This window comes from Bombina bombina, chromosome 1, assembly GCF_027579735.1.
Source record: "Bombina bombina isolate aBomBom1 chromosome 1, aBomBom1.pri, whole genome shotgun sequence".
Classification (NCBI taxonomy): Eukaryota; Metazoa; Chordata; class Amphibia; order Anura; family Bombinatoridae; genus Bombina; species Bombina bombina.
Genome location: NC_069499.1, coordinates 971,927,887 through 971,952,326, shown reverse-complemented (window position 1 = coordinate 971,952,326; position 24,440 = coordinate 971,927,887). Strand labels below are relative to the sequence as shown.

At 37.0% G+C, this 24,440-nt stretch overlaps 1 protein-coding gene across 1 annotated transcript in view; it reads right to left on the bottom strand.

Annotated features, from left to right (window-relative positions):
- The window catches only part of CDH4 (cadherin 4), a 442,653-nt gene that overhangs the window by 87,976 nt on the left and 330,237 nt on the right, over positions 1–24,440 (bottom strand). The window contains exon 7 of the mRNA XM_053716006.1: positions 18,097–18,269. Coding sequence (XP_053571981.1) covers positions 18,097–18,269 — 173 coding nt within the window. The remainder of the gene's footprint in view (positions 1–18,096; positions 18,270–24,440) is intronic.

The window sequence follows — 24,440 nt, the reverse complement described above, 5'->3', positions numbered from 1 at the left end:
AGGTTAAACTAGGAACAGCATATAACTACTAAAACATCACATAATGTAACATACACATCCCAAACCCAACTACTTATTTTGAACACTTTGCCACAAAATTATTCTGACCGATAATTGCCTTAAGTAGCAACTGCATTGGATGGTAGGAGCACTTTTATCTCCAATTAACCCCCTGTGTCCAGCTGGCCATAGTAGGCGATAGTGGTGTGAGTTTTTGTGCGGTGACTACCAAGCCAGTTCATGTTTCGCGTGGCTATTAGATCTAAAGGTCCCATTAAACTGGGTAATGTCTTTAAGCATGTTACCGCATATCTCAAAGAAATGAGCCGGCCTGTAGCTGCGATCTGTTAGGGTTGTTGGTGTACCTCTGACTTTGTGATGGGTTCCATATAATAGACCAGTCTTGGATGCTATCTTTGCTTTATGCTGAGACCTCATCGCTGTGCCCTTCTCTGCTGCTATCTGTGCTGCGGCACTAGTGATCTGGCTTTGAGGTTCCTGGGGATCCGATATCATCGGGGGTAAATCCACTTGACAAAGCTCCTCTTCGTGTTGCTCTTTATAGTTCTTGCTTGGAGTGTAGGTCTGCCGGTGTATGAGCTGTGTTGAACTCCTGTGTGCTCCAAGAAATGAGTCTGCCTTCTGTGCATGCACCGCTCCGTATAGCTCCTGTGTAGCAGGGGAAGGATCACTTACAACTGAGCCCGTCCGGGTCTGTCCCGGTATGGGATCATTAGTGGGTATCTTACTCTCCTGTTTTACCTCCAAGCGCTGCATTAGATATGCAAATGGAGCTCTATCTATCTATCAGTTTTAGCATGCATGCAGTGAATCTTGCCATGAGTTCCTCGTGGTGTAGCTGGCTATGTTCCTCCGCCATGTTGGACATCCTCTGCGTGTTGCAAATATTTTATAAACAAATTTTAACTTTTTCCCCCGCTGTCAATGGTATGCAGGTTCAGCCCTCTGATCCGTTAGAGCTGTGTGGTGGTGAAGAATTGGTAAGTCGGAATTAACCGACAGCACCAATAACCCGTTTCTTCCCGGGGGGGGGGGGGGGGGGGGATACCTAACAATGGGCCACCGCCCTAGGCCATAAAGTTCTGAGCTGAGTCCCCAGAGTCATGAAAACATCAAGAGGGGTAATTATGAGACCACAACTACTAGAATCGTGGTATCTTTATGAAATTTAGTTGTATTCTTGCTGTTTGGACACAATAATCAGCGGATTAGTGTCGATTCTGCTGGAGCCTTCAGAAGTTGCGTCCTTTCCAGGACACTGCACGGACACGCCCCTAGCAGTATGTTTTTATTGTTGTTACACCTTAACCTCAAGCCTCTACATCTATAACTGAATTTACAAACACTAATAATAATATCAATATAATACAAAATAATGTATACACTGGTAAATAGATAATAAAACCCAGAATCTAGCTATAAAGATTAGGGGGCATATTAATTAATGTGCGAGCAGACATGATACAATGTAGTGTATCATGTCCGCCGCACATCGATAAATGCCGACAGCATATGCTGTCAGCATTTATCATTGCACCAGCAATCTTTAGACCGCTGCTTCATAACAATATTTAGACCACTGGGGCATCAAGCGCCATAAGTAGCTTGATAAATCGGCCCCTAGGTCTGGTATGAATTTTACATGTCTTTTAAAGAGACAGTTTAGTCAAAATTAAACTTTAATGATTCACATAGAGGCCTCTATTTAACATGGGGCAGACACAGGTGCGAACATCACTGCCCTGTCCTCCCAGTCAATAGAATGCGAGCAGGGGCTGTCAATCACCCCAGTCGGTAAAGTCTGGCGGATTGAAGAACCTTACTTTACAGTTGGTGTATAGGGTAAAGAAGCAGCGATTTGACCATCGCGGCTTCTTAACTCTTGGCTCCAGGCTCACTCATGCAAACCTACAGGCACTCCGAAGCTGCTCTTGAAGCTTCTTAAATGGAGCTCAAAGCAAGCAATTTGAAATAGCTTTACAATTTACTTCTATTATAAAATTTGCTTTATCCTTTTGTATCCTTTGTTGAAGAGTAAACTTAGGTAGGCTGAGAAGAGCTTAGGAGAGTGCATGTGTCTTTAGCATTCTATGGCAGCTATGTTTGCAGCTATGTATAACATAGTTTTAACAATTGTTGCAAACACTACTACCAGATGGCTTAAGACGTGCACACTCATGATCTTACCTAAAATTACTCTTTATCAAAGGATGCAAAGTGATCTAAGCAAAATTGATAATAGAAGTAAATTAGAAAGTTGTTTGAAAGGCCATGCTCTGTTCAATCCATTTAAAGGGACAGTAAAGTCATAATTAGACATTCACGTTTTAGACAGCGCATACCATTTTTAAACAACTTTCCAATTTACTTCTATTATTTAATTTGCTTGTCTTTTTATCCTTTGCTGAAAGGTTTATCTAGGTAAGCTCAGGAGCAGCAAAGAACCTAGGTTCTAACTGCTGATTGGCTGCATATATATATATATACTGATTGTTATTGGCTCACCCATGTGTTTCGTTAGAAACCAGTAGTGCATTGATGCTCTTTCAAAAAATGATACCAAGAGAATGAAAGAAATTTGATAATAGAAGTAAACTGGAAAGTTGTTTAAAATTGTATGTTTTACCAAAATAATGAAAGAAACATTTTGGGTTTCATGTCCTTTTAAAGGGACATTATACACTAGATTTTTCTTTGCATAAATGTTTTGTAGATGATCCATTTATACAGCCCATAACAGTTTTTTGTTTTTAAAAAAGTATAGTTTTGCGTATTTTTAAATAACATTGCTCTGATTTTCAGACTCCTAACCAAGCCCCAAAGTTTTAGGAGAATACTGACGTATACCTACTCCCGCTTGCTTCTGTTTGTGTAAAGGGTCTTTTCATATGCAGTGGGTGTTCCAGTAACCTTTTAAACAGAGCTAAACTGGAAGCTTCTAAGTAAGTTTTTTAACAGTTTTATACTGGATTTTTATATCAGTATCTGTGCATATTATTCTTTATAGTAGTGTCTATTACATGCAGTTTTATGAATATTGGTGTATACCGTCCCTTTAAAAAGGCCGGAATTGGCCTACCAGGATAACAGGAGATTTCACAATGGGGTACAGCTGGGGCTGGAAAGCTACAATTTAAAGGGGTAATTAATGGATGCAATTGGGTTATAGGGTGCCTATATAACAACAATCTGGCACGTTTATTTAATACAAACTGATATAATATAATTCTGAAAAAAAATATTTGGGAAGGAGTGTCCCAGTAAACCCCTTTGACAAAAATAAGGTGAGCGCATTTTACTGACTCAACGAAAAATAGGGCAGGTCTCCACAGTTTCCAGGGCTGCTTTTTATTTCCAGTCCGGCACTGCCCTTTAAGTTTAATTTTGAATTTACTGTTGATTTAAACCTCAATAATTTTGCTGGTAGTCATTAGTTTTGGAGAACTTATTTACAGATGAATAACACACACATACACATAGAACTTTATTCTTAATAAAATACAAAGAACAACTTTGGAACCATAATATATAAAGCTTTGGAGGTTTCATATACAACTTCACATTTATTATGTGACTTAATTAGTTCAACAGGGAATCCATTTTCAAGAAAAAAGGAATAATTAAATAAGAGGTCATAGCAGGAACTGAAGCACTGAAGATTTGGAAATTATTTGCAAAAACAGAACTTAACAACCAGTAAAGTAGTTAAAGGGCCACTGTAAGTAAATATTTTCTATGCCTATTACTAACTAACTACCCCAAATACGCTTTTTATCAATAGCATTTCATTAACATATCTCTACCGTATATCAGAAATCTTGTCTGCAAATGTAATTGTTTTCCAAACCTACTCCGTGGGTATCCTTTGCTCTGTACCAATCCGTTTACAGTACCTAGGTTTCAAAATGGCGCTTTAAACACAAAGTTATTAGTTTAAGTATTTTGAACATGCAGTGCTGAAAATAGTGGGCAGGATAACGTGACATCATCGGCGAATAAAAGATATAACTTTTAGAATGTTATGAAACTTTGTTTTGGAGAAAATATAGGTCAGTAGGTTTTAATTAATGTTTATTAACGTTAATATGTTAGTTGTTTAGCTTAAAAATTATAACAGAAAGTAATCCTTTAAGTAGAAGTAAATAATTCACACCCTTAAGACATGCATAAGGCAAGGGGAGGATTAAAGGGACATTGCCTACATATGAGTGTGTCTGCAATAAGCAAATAATCCCTTTATTACAGAAGATCTTCATACAAAACAAGTACTTTTGTTAGTCCAGTGATACACCTACTGGTAACTCTCCAGTGTATGCTTAGTTTGGCCACTTTTCCATGGCCAGTGAATGGGCAGATGTAAATGATACATAACCTTGTAGCATGTAGTTGGGTCAGGTACATTGCAACAAACTTAAAGGGACAGCAAACACTTTATAATCACAAACCATTTCTGTTGTCTTGCTATAGAACAACATATTAGCCAAATCTAAACATATTCAAAACAAATTCATATTTTTTTTTTGCTGCAATTGTTTTTCAGTAGCCAAACTCCCCCATCACTTGATCTGTTTTTGAGTCTGCAGCTAACAAACAGCAAAATTACAAGTGGTGCAGTACGGCTATACTGGTAAAAACTGGCCATTACGCGCAGAATATGCAGGTCTCCCGTATTACAAGTCTATACTACGTCTATACCACTAGCATTTTAGCCTTTATGCAACTCCCCATTCTGCACTCAAAAAATTACTTTTGAGAGTGGGATTTTCATTGCGCCTCTATTACAGGTTGTGCGGTACGGCTATAACGCTAGCGTTATGGTCTATACCACCACAATCCATTCTGTTATCGGAGACCAGTAGTTATGGATTTTGTGAAACAAAAATGTTTCATAAAACTCATTACTAAAATGTTACAAAGCACACTTACACCTATAAACTACATATTAACCCCTAAACCGCCAACCCACATTGCAAATACTATATTAAATCTGCCGACCCCCCACAGAGCCAACACTAAACAAACGTATTAACCCCTAAACCGCCGCCCCCACACCACTAACACCTAAATAAAGTTATTAACCCCTAAACCTCTGGCCCCCATATTGTTACTACTATAATAAACCTATTAACTCCTAAACCGCCTGCCCCCCACATCACTACTAATAAAATAAACCTATTAACCCCTAAACCGCCATCCCCCACAACGCAATAAACCTAATTGAACTATTAACCCGTAAACCACCATCCCCCCACAACGCAAATAACTAATTTATTCACAAAGCCCCCTAACATAACACCCACTAAATTAACCCCAATTACATAAAATAAAAAAATACTAAGTTAAAATCAAAATAAAAAATTCTAACGTTACTTAAAAAACCAAAACCTAATATTAAATTAAAATTAAAATAAATAAATCTAAAATTACAAAAAAATAAAAAAATTACAGAAAAAAATAAACCAAATTTAAAAAATAAAAAAGTAAACCTAATCTAATACCCCTATAAAAATAAAAAGACCCCCAACGTAAAAACACCCCCTAATGTAATACTAAGCTACCAATAGCCCTTAACATGACCTTTTGTAGGGCATTGCCCTAAGTTAACAGTTCTTTTACCTCATAAATACAAATTAACACCTAACAGTAAACCCCCAACCCACCAAACCCCCCAAAATAAAAATAAAAACTAACACTAAAAAAACCTAAGCTACCAATTGCCCCTAAAGGGGCATTTGTATAGGCATTGCCCTTAAAAGGGCAATTTGCTCTTTTGCCGTCAATTAAAATAAAAAAATCCCTAATCTAAAAAAACCCCAAAACAATCTAAACAAAAAATCCCTAAATCTAACTCCGAAATAGGTACTCACCATTCCTGAAGTCCGGCGGTGAAGGTATTCTTCCAGGTGGCGACATCTTCATCCAGCACGGGGACCTCTTCTATCTTCATCTAGGGCAAAGACGTGGTCGTGGAACAGGACCAGCGGCCGCGGAGCCATCCAGCGTGAAGGATCCTCTTCATGCGGTCGCTGCCGCACAATGAAACTTGAATCCAAGGTACCCTTTTTATATTTGGGGTACCTTGCATTCAGCCAATAGGATTTCAGTAGCTCTCATCCTATTGGCTGATTTGAATTTTTCAGCTAATAGGAATGCAAGGTACCCCAAATATAAAACAGGCACCTTGCTTTGTGGGGGGATGGTGGTTTAGGGGTTTAAAGTTTAATTAGGTTTTTTGCGTGGTGGGGGATGGCGGTTTAGGGGTTAATAGGTTTATTTTATTAGTAGTGATGTGGGGGCCGGCGTTTTAGGGCTTATTATGTTTATTTTATTACTAGAGATGTGGGGGGACAGCGGTTAAGGTGTTAACAACTTTATTTAGGTGTTAGCGATGCGGGTGGCGGTGGTTTAGGGATTAATAGTTTTATTATAGTAGTAGCGATGTGGCGGGCTGGCGGTTTAGGGGTTAATAGTTTTTTTAGATGTTAGCAATGTGGGGGGGCGTCGGTTTAGGGGTTTATAGTTTTATTTAGTGTTGGCGATGACGGAGGGCCGCGGTTTAGTTGTTAACTTTATTTAGGTGTTATCGATGTGGGGGGTGGGGGTTTAGAGGTTAATCACTTTATTTAGTGTTACCGATGTCAGGGGTGGTGGAATAGGGGTATTTAGACTAGGGGTTTATGTTAGGGTATTAGATTTTTACATAACTTTCTTTTCCCCATAGACATCAATGGGGATTGTGTTTTTTTTTTAACCCTTTCTCTACATTGATGTCTATGGGGGAAAACGTGCACAAGCACGTTAAGTCAGGCCTTGAGTTTTGAGCGGTATGGAGATTATCACACCATACCGCACAACAAAAGAAGGTTTTTCAGTAACTTGTAATGGCAGCGCTATGGAGAGTGCGATACCACTCATTTTTTTGCGTTATTTACACTCCCGGTTTAGCGCACAACTTGTAATTTTGACAAAAGTTAGTCCCACTCATAATGATAGCATAAAGTGTATTGTTTTGCTGTTCCTATCTTAAGAAGTATATAATGTGCTTTTCCCCCTGAGATAAATTACGTGAAGGGGGGGGGGGAATAATGAAAGTATATTGCAAAATTGGTTTACTATACATAACTATACCTTACTGTCCTTTAAAGTAAGCACATTTAGATACATGTAGATATAAACTACAGAAAAGGTAAGCAAAATATATAATTCATTAAAGTGCATTAATACTTCACTTACTTTCCAATTAAGTGCCAGATTACAAGTGGAGCTGTATTTAACTCTCCCATTCAAACGCTAACTCCGCTTTAGTAAGCTTTTTGCGTGCACACAAAAATACGAAATAAGGATATTGCACGCACGTTAACGGATTCCCCCAAAGAAGTCAATGAAGCAAAAAACGTGGAGAAAACCTAACACCCTACTCACGTGCAAACCCTATCACATGTTCTCAAGTGCGCTAACCCGACGTGAAAATATTAATATTTCCTATTCCAATGTTCTTCACATAGAAGAATATGTTCTATTCATTCATAAATACATATTTCTACATATATCTGAAGGTATTTTCTTACAATATATATATCTATCTATATATATATATATACATATATATATATATATACACACACACGATTATATATAGGTATAGATATATACAGATATATAGGAATATCTATTTATAAATACATAGAACATATTCTGCTATGTGAAATGTTTACAGTAGATACACTTTATTAAAATTTAACATTACATAAATATGCTTTTACATATGTGTATATATGTCTGTAAATACATTTATAAACAAATAAATACATATGTACACAAACACACATACAGTATATATATATATATATATATATATATATATATATATATATATACACATATATACATCTTTAACACTTGAGACCTAGGGGTGCGGACATGATCTGATATAGCGTATCATGTCCGCTGCACATCCATAAATGCTGACAGCATACGCTATCGGCATTTATCATTACACCAGCAGTGTAATCATAAATGTGTCAACCCAATCGGCAACCTAATATCTTTGAGCACATAACTTTATTGTGCATTTTTTTATTAAATAATTTTTATTAGATTATGTTATTATGTGCACATTTTTGTTTTGCAAAACAGTTAACCAGAGCTCTAAGGACGCGTAATCCCGATGAGCATTAACTTAAATTGTGTTCAAGCAATCACGTTTTCTTTTACCATGTAATACAAACGCTACACATGAAGCATGCAAATAGATGCAACAAAACGCTTTTCACTTGTGGTTATCTGTTAGCGCGCCACTTGAAATCTGGCCCTTAATATTCCTTTAATCAATCCTGAAATCTTCTTGGTTGTAAGTAGAATTAACAGATTAGATTTTTTAAATTGTATGTTTCTTGAAAACTTCACAAACTGAATAATAACTTAAAAGCCAGTGGAAAACAAGTTATATCACTATTTATATATGTTTTTCATAAAGTTTGCTCAAACTCAAGCCCATTAAAATATAGTATTTTATAAATACCAAAATTTGATACAGTATTTTAGAGACCAAGCGATAGCCATTTATGGTCATTAAAACTTTACAATACAATAATAAATCATAATTTAGATATTAGTAAGGCTAAAATGTGGATTTTTGTAATTGTAATGGACAAATAAATACCAGATGGAACCATTAATAACGATTTGGGAGTTTTATCTACGACAAAACCAAGCAGTAGCAAAAACAAATATACAAACGTGAATCCACACATGCATGTTGTTAGCATTCTGAAGTGTGTTATTCATCTACTGCCAATTAGTTCATAAATAACTTAATTAGCAGGGAATTTTAGATAAATGGGATTAGCATCAAGGACATCTAAGCCTATGTACACAAAGAAAGAGATGCTACAGACCTGTAGCACTTCTATAAGTACCTCCTGACATTTGTAATCATGCACAAATGCTACATTTACATAGCTCTCAATAATTAGGTATGTTCACTTTTTTTCAGACAAATTGACATCTGCAGTCAAAATAATAATAAAAAAATGTTTGATGACTTACAAACTGCAACTTTTTGTTTGATGCAAGTATCTGATATTGTTTATAATAAAAAAGCCTCAAAAGAAGGCAGCAACCAATTGGAAAACAAGGTGTTCATGACCTCAGGACAAAAATAATTAATCAGATAATTCGTTAATGATCTCAAGCCAAAAAGACTTTCAGATGAACAGAAGTAGGCACCAGCATTTCTGCCAGTTGTTCTGCATTGTAACCACATTCCTGAGATTTCAGCACCAAGGCCAGCAGCCTACTAAGTTTACAATTCTCTTACTGCTGACAGTAACTGAGTGTTCTATTGCTGCTTATCAAATTGTTTAGGGAAGGCTATTGATAGAACAGTTTTGCTTTTACGAGCTACCTGAAAAATCAAACTGTATAAATTCTACTGTTGTGTTAAGTATTTTAACTCTTTTTTCTTACTTTGGCTGAGACTCATACTGATGTTAAGATGTTTTCATTGGAATAAATGTATGACCTTCTTACTTGGCCTGACCTTGAAGTATGTCATATGACCACCTACCAGATATGTTGAGTGACAGGCTGAAAATGAACAAAGAGAGGTGCCCACACTGAACAACAAAGCTGATACAATCTTATCAAAGGCCGTGAGCTGGCTATCAGCTGGGGGCATAGCAAATAATAGAAATTCTGTCTCAAATGAGCCACACTGCCAGTCGAATAAGCAAGGCTTTTTGTTCAGAATGACACTTTGCAATCGCTGTGCTCTAACAGGTGATTTTCTTTGTCGCTCCATGTGACCCATGTAATTTGGTGCCTTTAACGTACAAGCATTGGCCCTTCCTTCACTGTCATGTGCTAAAGTCCAGAAAAGGGCTACCTTCTTGTGCTTATGACAGGTATGGATATAATGGTAACATCATAGCGACAATCAGCAATATCCTTGAAGAACATGCTGTCACATAACAGTATAGAATATTGCAGACTTTCATAAGCAGATCACTTTTTACCACTGAATTATTTTGGTTTGCTATTTGTGTTTGTAGAATTTACTCTGAATTGTAGTATGGCATATATTGATGCTTTATTAGTAACACTGAACATCCTTCCATGATAATGAGTATCATTATGACAATACTAGTCTTTTGAGTATTAATTTCTTGTACTTAGAAATTCTAAGTTAAAAATTAACTTAAAAATGTAGTTTGAACACTAGATTCGAATTATTATCCACAAGTGTGAAGACACATTAGTGGATCGCATGTCAGGGGAAGTCAGGTGAAATGTAGCAGTTTTTTAATTTTGCTTTCTGATCTTAAATAATTATTATGAGCCTAAAACAGGCATAAATGCACAAGATAATCCTATAATAATTATAACAGGCATAAATTTAATAAAGTTTGTTTAAAGGGACAGTCTACTCCAGTTTTTTTATTGTTTAAAAAGATAGATAATCCCTTTATTACCCATTCACCAGTTTAACATAACCAACACAGTTATATTAATATATTTTTACCTCTGTGATTACCTTGTATCCAAGTCTCTGCAGACTGCCCTCTTTTTTCAGTTCTTTTGAGAGACTCGAATTTTAGCCAATCAGTGTCCTCTCATAAGTAAGCACAATCTTATCTATATGGCAGACATGAACTAACACCCTCTAGCTGTGAAAAATGTCAAATGCATTCAAATAAAGGCCAGCATTCAAGGTCTTAGAAATTAGCATATGAGCCTACCTAGGTTTAGCTTTCAACTAAGAACAACAAGAGAACAAAGCAAATTTGATGATAAAAGTTAATTGGAAAGTTGTTTAAAATGACATGCCCTATTTGAATTATGACTAGATTGTCCCTTTAAGATGAGCACTAACAATATGTGCACTGTGAATCATAGTTTGTAACTTGATACAATAAGATTTTTTTTCTGCAACATAAATAGATATGTTGCCATATTTATATTTATTGTGGAATTAATAGTAACCCTTGCTCTATTAAATAGAAAGTGAAGGTTAACACCTAGATTATGAGTTCTGTGTTAGCCTTAAAAAGCAGCGTTAAGGGGTCCTAACGCTGCTTTTTAATGCTCGCTGGTATTACGAGTATGGCAGGTACAGGTGTACCGCTCACTTTTCTTCTGCAACTTTTGGCTACCGCAAATCCCCTTAAGTCAATTGCATATTCTATCTTTTTAATAGGATTTGGCTAATGCTGGTATTACAAGTCTTGGAGAAAGTGAGCGGTACAGCCTCTACCTCCAAGACTCCTACCGCATAAAAAAGTCAGTAGTTAAGAGTTTTATGGGCTAACGCCGGAACATAAAGCTCTTTACTACAGTGCTAAAAAGTGCACTAACACCCATAAACTACCTATGAACCCCTAAACCGAGCCCCCTCCCCCACATCGCAAACACTATAATAAAATTATTTAACCCCTAATCTGCCCCCCCCCACGTCGCCGCCACCAACCTACACTTATTAACCCTAATCTGCCGACCGGACATCACCGCCACTATAATAAATGTATTAACCCCTAAACCGCCGGAATCCCGCCTCGCAAACACTAATAATTTTATTAACCCCTAATCTGCCCCCCAACGTCGCCGCCACCTACCTACAATTATTAACCCCTAATCTGCCGACCGGACATTACCGCCATTATAATAAATGTATTAACCCCTAAACCGCCGCAATCCCGCCTCGCAAACACTATAATAAATTTTATTAACCCCTAATCTGCCCCCCAACATCGCCGCCACCTACCTACAATTATTAACCCCTAATCTCCCACCCCCAATGTCGCTGCTACTATAATAAAGTTATTAACCCCTAAACCTAAGTCTAACCCTAAAACCCCCTAAATTAAATATAATTTAAATAAAACGAAATAAAATTACTATAATTAAATAAATTAATCCTATTTAAAACTAAATACTTACCTATAAAATAAACCCTAATATAGCTACAATATAACTAATAGTTACATTGTAGCTATTTTAGGATTTATATTTATTTTACAGGCAACTTTGTATTTATATTAACTAGGTAGAATAGCTATTAAATAGTTAATAACTATTGAATAGCTACCTAGTTAAAATAATTACAAAATTACCTGTAAAATAAATCCTAACCTAATTAAATAAATTACCTACAATTATCTAAACTAAAATACAATTAAATAAACTAAACTATAGTACAAAAACATACAAACACTAAATTACAAAAAATAAAAAAATATTACAAGAATTTTAATCTAATTACACCTAATCTAAGCCCCCTTATAAAATAAAAAAGCCCCCCAAAATAATAAAATTCCCTACCCTATACTAAATTACAAAAGTAATCAGCTCTTTTACCAGCCCTTAAAAGGGCTTTTTTCGGGGCATTGCCCCAAAGTAATCAGCTCTTTTACCTGTAAAAAAAAATACAAGACCCCCCAACATTAAAACTCACCACCCACACACCCCTACTCTAAAACCCACCCGATCCCCCCTTAAAAAACCTAACACTAACCCCCTGAAGATCACCCTACCTTGAGCCGTGTTCACCCAGCCGGGCTGAATTCTTCATCCAATCCGGGTGATGTGGTCCTCCATCCGGCAGAAGTCTTCATCCAAGCGGGGCAGAAGAGGTCCTCCATCCGGCAGAAGTCTTCATCCATCCGCGGCTCCATCTTCAAGACCTCCGACGCGGAACATCCTCCTCGGCCGACTGACTAACGTCGAATGAAGGTTCCTTTAAATGACGTCATCCAAGATGGCGTCCCTCGAATTCCGATTGGCTGATAGGATTCTATCACCCAATCGGAATTAAGGTAGGAAAAATCTGATTGGCTGATTGGATCAGCCTATAGAATGCGAGGTCAATGTGAGGGGTGTGTGGGTGGTTGGTTTTAATGTTGGGGGTCTTGTATTTTTTTTACAGGTAAAAAGAGCTGATTACTTTGGAGCAATGCCCCGCAAAAAGCCCTTTTAAAGGCAGGTAAAAGAGCTGATTACTTTTGTAATTTAGTATAGGGTAGGGAATTTTATTATTTTGGGGAGCTTTTTTATTTTATTTGGGGGCTTATATTAGGTGTAATTATTATTTTTTGTAATTTAGTGTTTGTTTTTTTTGTACTATAGTTTAGTTTATTTAATTGTAATTTAGTTTAGATAATTGTAGGTAATTTATTTAATTAATTTATTGATAATGTAGTGTTAGGTGTAATTGTAACTTAGGTTAGGATTTATTTTACAGGTAATTTTGTAATTATTTTAACTAGGTAGCTATTCAATAGTTATTAACTATTTAATAGCTATTCTACGTAGTTAAATTAAATACAAAGTTGCCTGTAAAATAAATATAAATCCTAAAATAGCTACAATGTAACTATTAGTTACATTGTAGCTATCTTTTGGTTTATTGTATAGGTAAGTATTTAGTTTTAAATAGGAATAATTTTTTTAATTATAGTAATTTTATTTCGATTTCTTTAAATTATATTTAATTTAGGGGGGTGTTAGGGTTAGACTTAGGTTTAGGGGTTAATAAATTTATTATAGTAGCGGCGACATTAGGGGCGGCAGATTAGGGGTTAATAATTGTAGGTAGGTGGCGGCGATGTTAGGGAGGAAAGATTAGGGGTTAATGAAATTTATTATAGTGTTTGCGAGGCGGGATTGTGGCGGTTTAGGGGTTAATACATTTATTATAATGGTGGTGATGTCCGGTCGGCAGATTAGGGGTTAATTATTGTAGGTAGGTGGCGGCGACGTTGGGGCGGAAGATTAGGGGTTAATAAATATAATGTAGGTGTCTGCAATGTTGGGGGCAGCAGATTAGGGGTTAGCTCCGCAAGTTTTTACTGACAAAACTTGTAATCTAGCCGTAACAGTTTATGGGGTAAATAGGACTACCACATCTGAGTTTATTTAATAATATCTTGCAATTCAATAAATGTTAAGTTTTAATTTTCTAATGTATTAGTCTAATATGTATGCTTCACACTTTGTGGATAATAAATTGAATTTAGTTGTCAAACTAACTTTTTATGTTAATCTTTAATGTAGAATTTCCAACTACTTTTTGAGTTATGTACATACCACTGTTCCATATTTTTAGGAACACAGGAAATAATAAAAAATTGTAGCATTTTTGTTTCCTCCTATTACAATAAATTCATTATTAATTTATTGTATCTACTTATAATCATTTCAGCTTTAAAGGGACCTGTTACCTATATGCTAAATCATTTGATAGTGATGCAGCATATCTGTAAAAAGCTGACTAGAAAATTACACAAGCATTTTTATGAAAAACATAAAGATATCTTGCCTCCATATTTCCTCAGCTCACAAGTGTGAGCTGTTACCCCTTAACTGCCATTTCATTTCTATCTGCATGGTGGGAAAAAACAACAAAAGCCAAACAGCATCATCAGTGCTGAGTTACCACTTTGCTTTACTCTAATCTCATGGGATTTCATAATAAACTGAAGAGGGAAATAAAGGGACTATGCCTGCATATACCTGATGCATGCTTCCTTGTAAGTTCTGGGACTAGAATCCTGATTGGATACTTAGAGTCCCTTTATAATAGGATGCGGCCATTGGGAAAGTTTTAAAGTAAAATATCTTTCTTTTTTACATAGAGGGGTTCATGTGACATTTTTCAGTCAACTTTTTACATATATTCGGAATCACTTTTAACTAACATCCATTAAATGCAATTTCATATATCTGCCATATATTTTCTCACTAGAAGTAAATAGTAAAATATACTACACAACTAAACCATAAAAGGGGTCTCTAAAATCTTTGCACTGAAAGAAGCTAAAAAAAACATACCTGCTAAAAGCTTTAAATTGTTAATACATATTTATTATCTCTACCACCCTTTGATACACAATATGCAGTAAGAAGGCAAGAGATCACATATGTAAATATATTTAATTGCTGAGCTGCTGTCCTCACCCAAACAATCTACAAAAGACCCTACAATGTGTAAGTATTGCAGCCTCAAGGCTTTCCATTTCTCTGTCATAGTAGATCAAGATAATTAGGAACGCATGAATTGTTTTATTTTAAATGTATGATTTCTTGATGTCTGTTGTGAAGCAGGAATTTCACTTGGCTTGGATTTATCAATCCCAACCCAGTGCACACGCATTCCCTTCAGATTTACCACATTGCTTATGAGCTAATGGGCTTTGCATACATTACACAGGTAATTTGTAAACATTGATTACCTCCAAGCATAATAGCACATCTGTATAGATTTTTGAGAAGATGAATATATAAAAAAAAAAGGAAACAGGAGAATTTTTTTCAACAAAATGGCAGATGTGCAATATACCATAGTTTTAATACATAATTCATAGTATGGATAATATATTTAGCAAATATTGTCAGAAATAATATACTATTTGCACACACATGCACACACATTGAGAATAGTTGTGACATTCTTTGCTTTTTGATAAGGCGACCGACAGAAACACCTTACAATGCCTGTGATGCTACTGATACTTGAACACACTGTTGCTACTCTATAATGATATAGCTACTTAAAGGGATAATAAACTGTAACACAAAATGCTTAAAGGGACACTCAAGTCAAAATTCAGAGAGAGCATGCAAATTTAAACAACTTTCCAATTTACTTCCATTAACAAAATGTGCAGTCTTTTTATATTTAAACTTTTTGAGTCACCTGCTCCTACTATGCATGTGCAATAATTTACAGAGTATATGTATATGCATTTGTGATTGGCTGATGGCTGTCACATGATACAGGGGGAATGGAAATAAACATAAAAAAATGTACTACTAATTTGAAGTTTAGACTAGGGGGCCGAAATATCATTGTGTGGGCGGACATTGATAAATGCCGACAGCATACGCCGTCGGCATTTATAATTGCACAAGCATTTCTCATGAAATGCTTGTGCAATGCCACCCCCTGCAGATTTGCGGCCAATCAGCCGCTAGCAGGGGGTGTCAATCAACCCGATCGTATCCAATCGGGCTGATTGCTGTCCGCCGAATCAGAGGTGGCGGACGAGTTTAGGAGCAGTGGTCTTAAGACAGCTGCATTCGGGGGTTGATAAATCTGCCCCTAAGTGCTATTGCATTGTCTTATTATCATGCATTTATTGATTATGCGACAATACTGTATTTTCCTTTAAATATGTGTTGTAAAAATGAACCCTTTGCAATACATATTCATGATTAATTTTGTTCCATAAGTAAAACTGTTTGTTTTAGCAATTGCACTGAGTTTATATATATATCAGAAGAGCGAGAACAGCACTCCTGAGAAAGAAAAAAAGCTAGAATAACTTCCATGCCTGTTCATTTTTATTGCAACTCAGAGTGAACGTTCTTTTAGCACACTATGCTCCTTAACAGAGAATAAATATCCTGTAGAATATCCGTCTGACCCTGCCCAATGACAGTCCAGCACCGAAATACCAGGCAATTCTTCTCTGAACAAGAAAAACAACAACCCCAGACGATCATTTCGGCCTTGTGTGGGCCTCTTCAATTAGGTGCAGTTGTATCTCTCTAAGGGCATGTGTGCAAGGAGTCCACTTCTGGTTTCCTCATTATTCTTAGGGAGACCCAAGAGTAATTTGCATAAATATTAGAAGAGAGAGAACAGCACCCCTGAGATAGAACAAAAGCTAGAATCACTTCCATGAATGTTCATTTTTATTGAAACTCAGGGTGCACGTTCTTTTAGTACACTATGACCTTTCACAGAGAAAAAATATCCTGTAGCATATCAGTCTGATCCTGCCTAACGACAGTCCAGCACCAAAATACCAGGCAATTCTTCTCTGAACAAGAGAAACCACAACCCTAGACGATCGTTTCGGCCTTCTGTGGGCCTCGTCAGTGAGGTGCAGTTGTATCTCTTTGAGTGTTTCTCATGTTCAGAGAAGAATTGCCTGGTATTTCGGCGCTGGACTGTCATTGGGCAGGATCAGACTGATATGCTACAGGATATTTTTTTCTCTGTGAAGGGGCATAGTGTGCTAAAAGAACGCGCACCCTGAGTTGCAATAGAAATGAACAGGCATGGAAGTTATTCTAGCTTTTGTTCTATCTCAGGAGTGCTGTTCTCTCTCTTCGGATAGATATATATATATATATGTTCCTCAATAATTGTAGCACTCACCGGGTCTTAAATATAAAATCTTTATTTCCTCTGTAACGTTTCGGGGTTGCCCCATCCTCAGACAGCTTAAGGTGTTAAGCTGTCTGAGGACGGGGGCAACCCCCGAAACGTTAAAGAGGAAATAAAGATTTTATATTTAAGACCGAGTGAGTGCTACAATTATTGAGGAACATATTGATTACTTTAGTAGGCACCCTGGGCAATAGAATACTACGGCTGCCTTGTTAGCAGTGCGGAAGTTGGAGTGCTTCATCCCTGCTGAAATTGGATATATATATATATATATATATATATATATACGTATATATATATATATATATATATATATATATATATATATATATATATATATATAAAGTTCCATGATAGAATCTAGGTTTTTCCCTTGTCTATGTCTTCTGCTAAGGATAATGTGGGACAGATATAAAATAGTTAAGAAAAGAGTGTGCAAGCAAGGCTGTGTGGACACTGCATCAAGTAGTTATATTCCACAAAGCCTTGTTTGCACATTTTCCTGTATTGTCTGTTTTATATATGTCCCTAATTGTCCTCAGCAGTAACGATAGATACAGGGTAAACCTAATATGATGGTACTATTCTAAGGCTAAGGTTTGTTTTGGTATATTTGATTTTTATAGGTGGAACTCGATGGACTTTGGTCTTTTTCCAACCTCATCTACTATGTTACTATGTTACATCATTATATCTAACATTTATTTACTGGTTATTATCCCTTTAAGTGAAAATGTTCCCCTTAATACTTTTGTCGTTGGTTGTACTGAGCAGTGTGCAGAACAACAGATATAAGATATAGGGAATGTATATTACAAAGGTATATCACCATGGAAAGGGCCCTTCTATAAAGTATATAGATACGCAGATATGACATGACAAGTAAAGACAACATTTCTCACCTCCCTGTCCAGTCCTGCAGCCACTGTATTAATGGCTCCAGTTTCACTGTGTATCACAAACATGTCTTGAGATGGGCTCTGGGGGCTCTGTGCCACAATCCGATACATAACAATCCCATTAGACGTAGTGATGTCATCTGCATCATGAGCAGTTACCGTCATAACATATGTACCTGAAAAAAAAGACACACTGTCACATTGTGGGGGAAATAGCCTCTTGAACTTCCCATTGCGATTACTTTTCAATATATTTTGTCGTATAAATTACTGAGAAATCATCCAGTCTTCAAGTTCTCTCTCTTATGTCATAAGTTCTTCTCCACATCTGTGGGAGAATCATATCCAATGCTACGCCTACCTTCTTCTCCTCTTTACCATAATTTCCTCCACTACCTCATCCACTATGATCTCTATATCCTCCTCGTTCAACAATTTGTATATTTAGTATTTAGTCACACAACCTAGACTTAAAGCTACTCCACTATATAGTAAATGTAAACAAAGTATAACTTACAACTGTTATATATTGGTATCCACCTTGATAGTAATCATTAGTGGAAAAAACTGTTTCACACCAATAAATAGGTATTTAAAGGGACATGAAACCCAACATTTTTCTTTCATGTTTCAGATAGAGTAAACAATTTTAAACAACTTTCCAATTTACTTCTATTATCTAATTTGCTTCATTCTCTTAGCAAACTTTGTTGAAAAGCATATCTAGTTAAGATCAGGAGCATGGAGTTAGCTGCTGATTGGTGGCTGAACTTGTAAGCTCATTATCATTGGCTTACAAAAGTGGGCAGCTGTCTCCAAGGAGTGCATTGCTGCTTCTTCAATAAAAGATACCAAGAGAATGAAGCAAATTTGACAACAGAGTACATTGGAAAGTTGTTTAAAAATGTATAAGCTATCTGAATCATGAAAGAAAAAATGTGGTTTTCATATCCCCTTAAAGATTCTGTTAATTGTAAGATCAATCTATTCATAGACATAAACAAGCTTCAAATGAGCAATACAAAATATATGAAACAACTAGTGATCACACAAATGCCAGGAACTAAACATACACACACACAGACATTTATACTAGTCACCAGGCCAGGAATGAGCTACATGGATGACTATATATATATAAATATATATGCTGTATATATAAGCATGGTTCGCTTTATGACTTCACTGTATGTTTAGAGGAATATTTAATTGATCACAAGAATTTCTGAAGTCCCTTTATTTATAAGTTTTGTGTAGAATATATTAATACCTGTTATTTAGATTGTAAACTGAGAGCATGTATGGAAGCAGGTTACACCAACCAATTTGTGAGGTGTATTTTTCTGAAACTGGATTTCAGTTTACCCACCTGTGAAGCAGTCACCTTTAGTAAAATCCATGGTAATGTTTAAAGCCCTTGGAAGCCTTGGCTTGTAATCACATATCAAATTTAAATCCCACTCTCTGGGTGAGAGAGTTCAAAGTCTCTTGATTAATTGTATTAACAGCAAAGCAGGGAAATGAAAAGACGGGATGCCGGCACTTATGTGTATATCTCCACCGAACGCTTTAAAGGATTACTTTCACAAGCCGCAAATTACAGCTTCATTTAAAAACGAACTCAGCCCCATAATTGTCTTTCTGTTCAAATCACTGAGGCTAAAGATTTAAATTCTTCATATGCAGATGACTTTCAAGTATCTGGCCCCATCTGTGCCTCGTTTACTGGCATTTATCTCCCAGGGGGCAAGTCAAGTGGTGCAGAAATGCTGAAACAACTGGTAGGTTGTGAAAGACTTTATGCAAGAATAGAGCGATTGGGGAGGTTAGGATAACTAGTTGCCTTATTGTCAGGTGTCAAAAATCTTCAGGGAGATGATATAGGGGTCAATTACAATCCTGTAAAAAAGTTTATTAAAGGGACATGAAACCCAAAAACTTTCTTTCATGATCCAGATAGAGAATACAATTTTAAACAACTTTCTAATTTACTTCTATTATCTAATTTGGTTCATTCTCTTGGTATCATTTGTTTGAGGAGCAGCAATGCACTACTGGTTTCTAACTAAACACATGGGTGAGCCAATGACAATCGTTATATAGTTTCTCTGCTGCTCCTGAGCTTACCTACATAAACCTTTCAGCAATGGATAACAAGAGAAGGAAGCAAATTAAATAATAAAAGTAAATTGGAATGTTTTTTAAAATTGTATTCTCTATCTGAATACATAAAAGAAAAATGGTGGGTTTGATGTCCCTTTAAATGACTTATGCTAAAAAATCTCCTTAGACTTAATGGTTATTTTCTAATAAAAACCATTAGATTAATTTTTCTAGAGGAATGTGATCGACCGCATAGTTAGGAACTTTGTAGTGTAGGGTTAATGTAAGGAGAAGTTAATATTATTATAATTAAAGGTACATGAATAAATGCAGCTCTTGCATATGCATGATAGAAGGTGAAATGAGACTGTGTAGCATTGTCATATATACAGTATATAGATAGATAGTTAAAATGTTAATTACAGAAAAAGGCCAATAAAACCGCGTTTATGAGTGTAATGATTGGGATATTTAAAGAAAATACCAAAATAACATAGTAACTTTATACAAGTATAATATATTTAAGAAATTAATCATGTATTCCAAAAATTCTAAATACACAATCTTTTTTAAAATTTAAAAATTGGTAATTTTTATAGCAAGGCTGGATTGGCCTACCAGGATACCAGCAGATTTCCCGGTGGGCTGCAGCAGCTGGGGTTGGAAATCTTAAATTTAAAGGAGTGATTAATTAATTAATTTGGGTTGTAGGGTGCCTATATTACAATATTCTGGCATTTTTTTTAATACAAACCAATATAAAATAATTATGGGGGGGAAAAATGGTGGAAGAAGTATCCCAGTAATCCCCTTTGAGAAAAATGGGGCGTGCACATTCTACTGATTCAACGGAAAATAGGGCTGGTCTCCAAATTTTCCAGGGCTGCTTTTTATTCCCAGTCCAGCCCTGTTTTTTTTAGCAAAACCTGCATTGTTCTGCAATCCAGGGACCTATCCCTTGAAAATTTTGAGTATATTTATATTTTACTCTTTTTCTTTAGCCAATATAAATGAGCTATTAAACAAATTAATCAATCAATCAATCAATCAATCACTGTGTTGAATGTTATGATTTCAGAGTTCTAAGTCCTGCAGGATGACTCCAGTCAACAGTTATATTAAAGTATAAGCAGGCAAAATAAATAAAGTAGTTTTTTTTAGTAAACAGTTTAAAATTTTATGCAAATTTATTTTTTAGTTTAATGCCTTTTTAAATTCCAGATGAATGTCCCTTTAACTATAGATAGCAGATCAGTCTAAATCAGCAATAATCTTTGCCTTATATATGGTAGCAGAGTCCTCCAAGGGGTTGTATATAATCTTTAACATATTTTTAAAAGCAAAATTTTCTTCTCACTAAATTATTTTTTCGATCGTGGGCTAACTGTGCACAAAGTAAAAATGTATCGCCGCCAGGTTATGGTAATACAAGTTGAATGTAAAGGTTAGCACGCAAGCAAAAGACCAAGGCACGCTAACCTCTGGATTTCAGATATCGTGACTGTGCTTACTACTACCCTAGACTTCTATGGGGAGCACTGTAAAGAAAAAACGTAAAGGTCTATTATAAATGATTATATATATATTTTTTTTTAATTCTTTTTATTGAGAGTATCACACATGAGAACTCATGGTTACATCAGATATCAAAGGAACAACAGGATCAAGCACCAACACAGTTGGGCACATTGTCATATATTAATCTTTCAACACAACCTTGGTTCCGCTGTTTGTAACATACTTATGTCATGAACGTATCCCAAATGTGCTTACCTCTCACAAATTTTATATTTTATAACACCCCCCATTCCCACCCCTCCGCCCCCCTGACCTCTACCCAAACTGTCAAAACTCCCTCCCACACCCTGTGAACCCAGACCTATAAGTCCCCTTGAGTTTGCTTTTTAAGATATCACTTAGTGAACAGCGTGAAGAGGGAAGAAGAGAGAAAAAAAAAAAGGGAAAAGGAGGGGAAAGGAAGGGATATAATTGTCTCTCCCGCCTCTCTCTCCTTCTGTAGACTTTTTAGGAGTTCCTTGGATAAAGTATGTGTGCCCACCCGCCCCTCAAGGAATTCTCCAAGAATATCTCAGAGTGCTGAAATGGTAATAAAATCTGTCTTTGAATTTGGAGTTCAAAGGTCAAAATCAGTCTGCGCCATTTCCTTAAAAACAGGTTGAGTCTATTACCGACATCTACCTTGGTGTCTACCTGCTCTATAAATAAATGCGTTTTCAGGATGTTACGAAAGTAAGCTATAGTAGGTCTTGTCCTCTTGGTCCAATTATTTAGGATACACTTTCGTGCAAGTAGGATAGTCATGGTCAGTTCTATGTCACAGTGTTTATATTGGGCACCCCAGTTTAGAAACAGGATATCTGTGGAATTGAGTGAAATTGGGACCTTCAATTTCTTGTTTATCCAGTATTGCAATTGATGCCAGAATTGTCGAATCACTGGGCAATCCCATATGCAGTGTAACAGACCCGGGGCCTCCGCGGCACATTTAGAACATTTATTAGGGCAATTAGGTACCCACTTGACCAGACACTTAGGGGTCAGGTAGGCTCTATGTAAAAATTTAGTTTGGGTTTCTCGGAGAGTCACCGAGAGAGTCGCCTTTCTGACTTTCTCTAATGCTTTCCGGGTCTCCTCCACCGCAATCCCTGGGACCCCCTCTCTCTCCCACCCCATCACAGCAGATGACTGTATTTTCGTCAGTCTATCCTGTAGAAAGGTTTGATAGATCTCTGATAGAGAGAATCTGCCCATTTTAAAAAGGGATTGAGTAAGTCGAAAAGGGGAACCATCCCAGAAGTCCGGGTTATCCCTAATCAGTGTGTTCAAATAGTGACGCGTCTGCAAATAGGCATAAAAGTGAGCATTCGGAAGATTAAACTCCCTTTGCAGCGTCGAAAAGGATTTTACCGAGCGAGTCAGGGGCTCCAGCAAGGATCCCACCGACTTCAAACCCAGTTTCTCCCAATAATCAAAGGGTTTCATATCCAACCCCGCTGGGAAGTCCGGATTACTGTGGAGGGGAAGAAAGACAGAGCTGTGGCAACTTTTTTTTAAGAATTTATGTGCCTGGTGCCAGGCTCTTAATGGGTCACGATACAGCAAGTTCATGCCCACCAATTTAGCCGCTCCAGCTTTCGCCATGTGTGGCAAATATGCTAGGGAGATTCCCCCAAGGGCTGCACGTTCCAAGTTAGGCCTGTAAAAATGTTGTGTGTCCACCTGCCAGTCTAAGACCAAATGGATCAGCGCTGCCCAGTTGTAAAGTTTAAAGTCCGGCAGGGAGAGACCCCCCTTTAGGTATGGCATAGATAATTTATCTGCCGATATTCGGGGTTTACCCCCCCTCCAGACAAAGAATCGTGTCGCCGCATTCAATAACTTCACATCTGACTTCGTCAGTAACAGAGGTAGCATAAGTAGCGGGTATAGGAGGCGGGGAAGAACCACCATCTTCACTAGGCTGATCCTACCCGCCAGCGACAAGGGAAGAGATTTCCAGCTTCTCATCAAGCTGCAGAGCTTGGCACATAGGGGGGTTAGATTCATAGAGTATATCTTATTGGGATTAACAGGGATATGAATTCCAAGATAAGTTAAACTCTGGGAGGCCGGTACAAATGGATAGTCATGCAAACTGCCTTTTTTTTTTATTTAACCATAGGATCTCTGATTTTTGCATATTGACCTTGTATCCCGAGAAGGAGCCAAAGTCGCTCAAAGTTTGCAAAATCGAGGGGATATGCAGCTTCGGATCCTGCACAAATAACATCATATCGTCCGCATATAATGCCAGCTGTTGGGGGACCCCTCCCATATTGATACCTGGGAAGATTTGGCGTAGCTTTATCGCCAGTGGCTCTAGGGCCATATTGAATAGTAGCGGCGACAGGGGGCAGCCTTGTCTAGTTCCTCACCCCAAAGTCACATTGGGGGAGAACGTGTTGTTTACACAGATGTTCGCAACGGGAGAGGAATATAGGTTTTTGAGGAAAGCCGTGAAGGGGCCCGAGATATTGAACTTGGCCATAGTATGAAACAGGTGACTCCATTCCACCCTATCAAAGGCCTTCTCTGCATCTAGGGACAGCAGGAAGGCCTCCGGGAGTGGTTTGTTCACTCCATTGTGATTGCCATCCCAGAAATACCGAATCAAGTGTAGCACTCGTCGGATATTGACTACAGATGATCTCGCATGCATGAAGCCGGTTTGGTCCTCATGGATC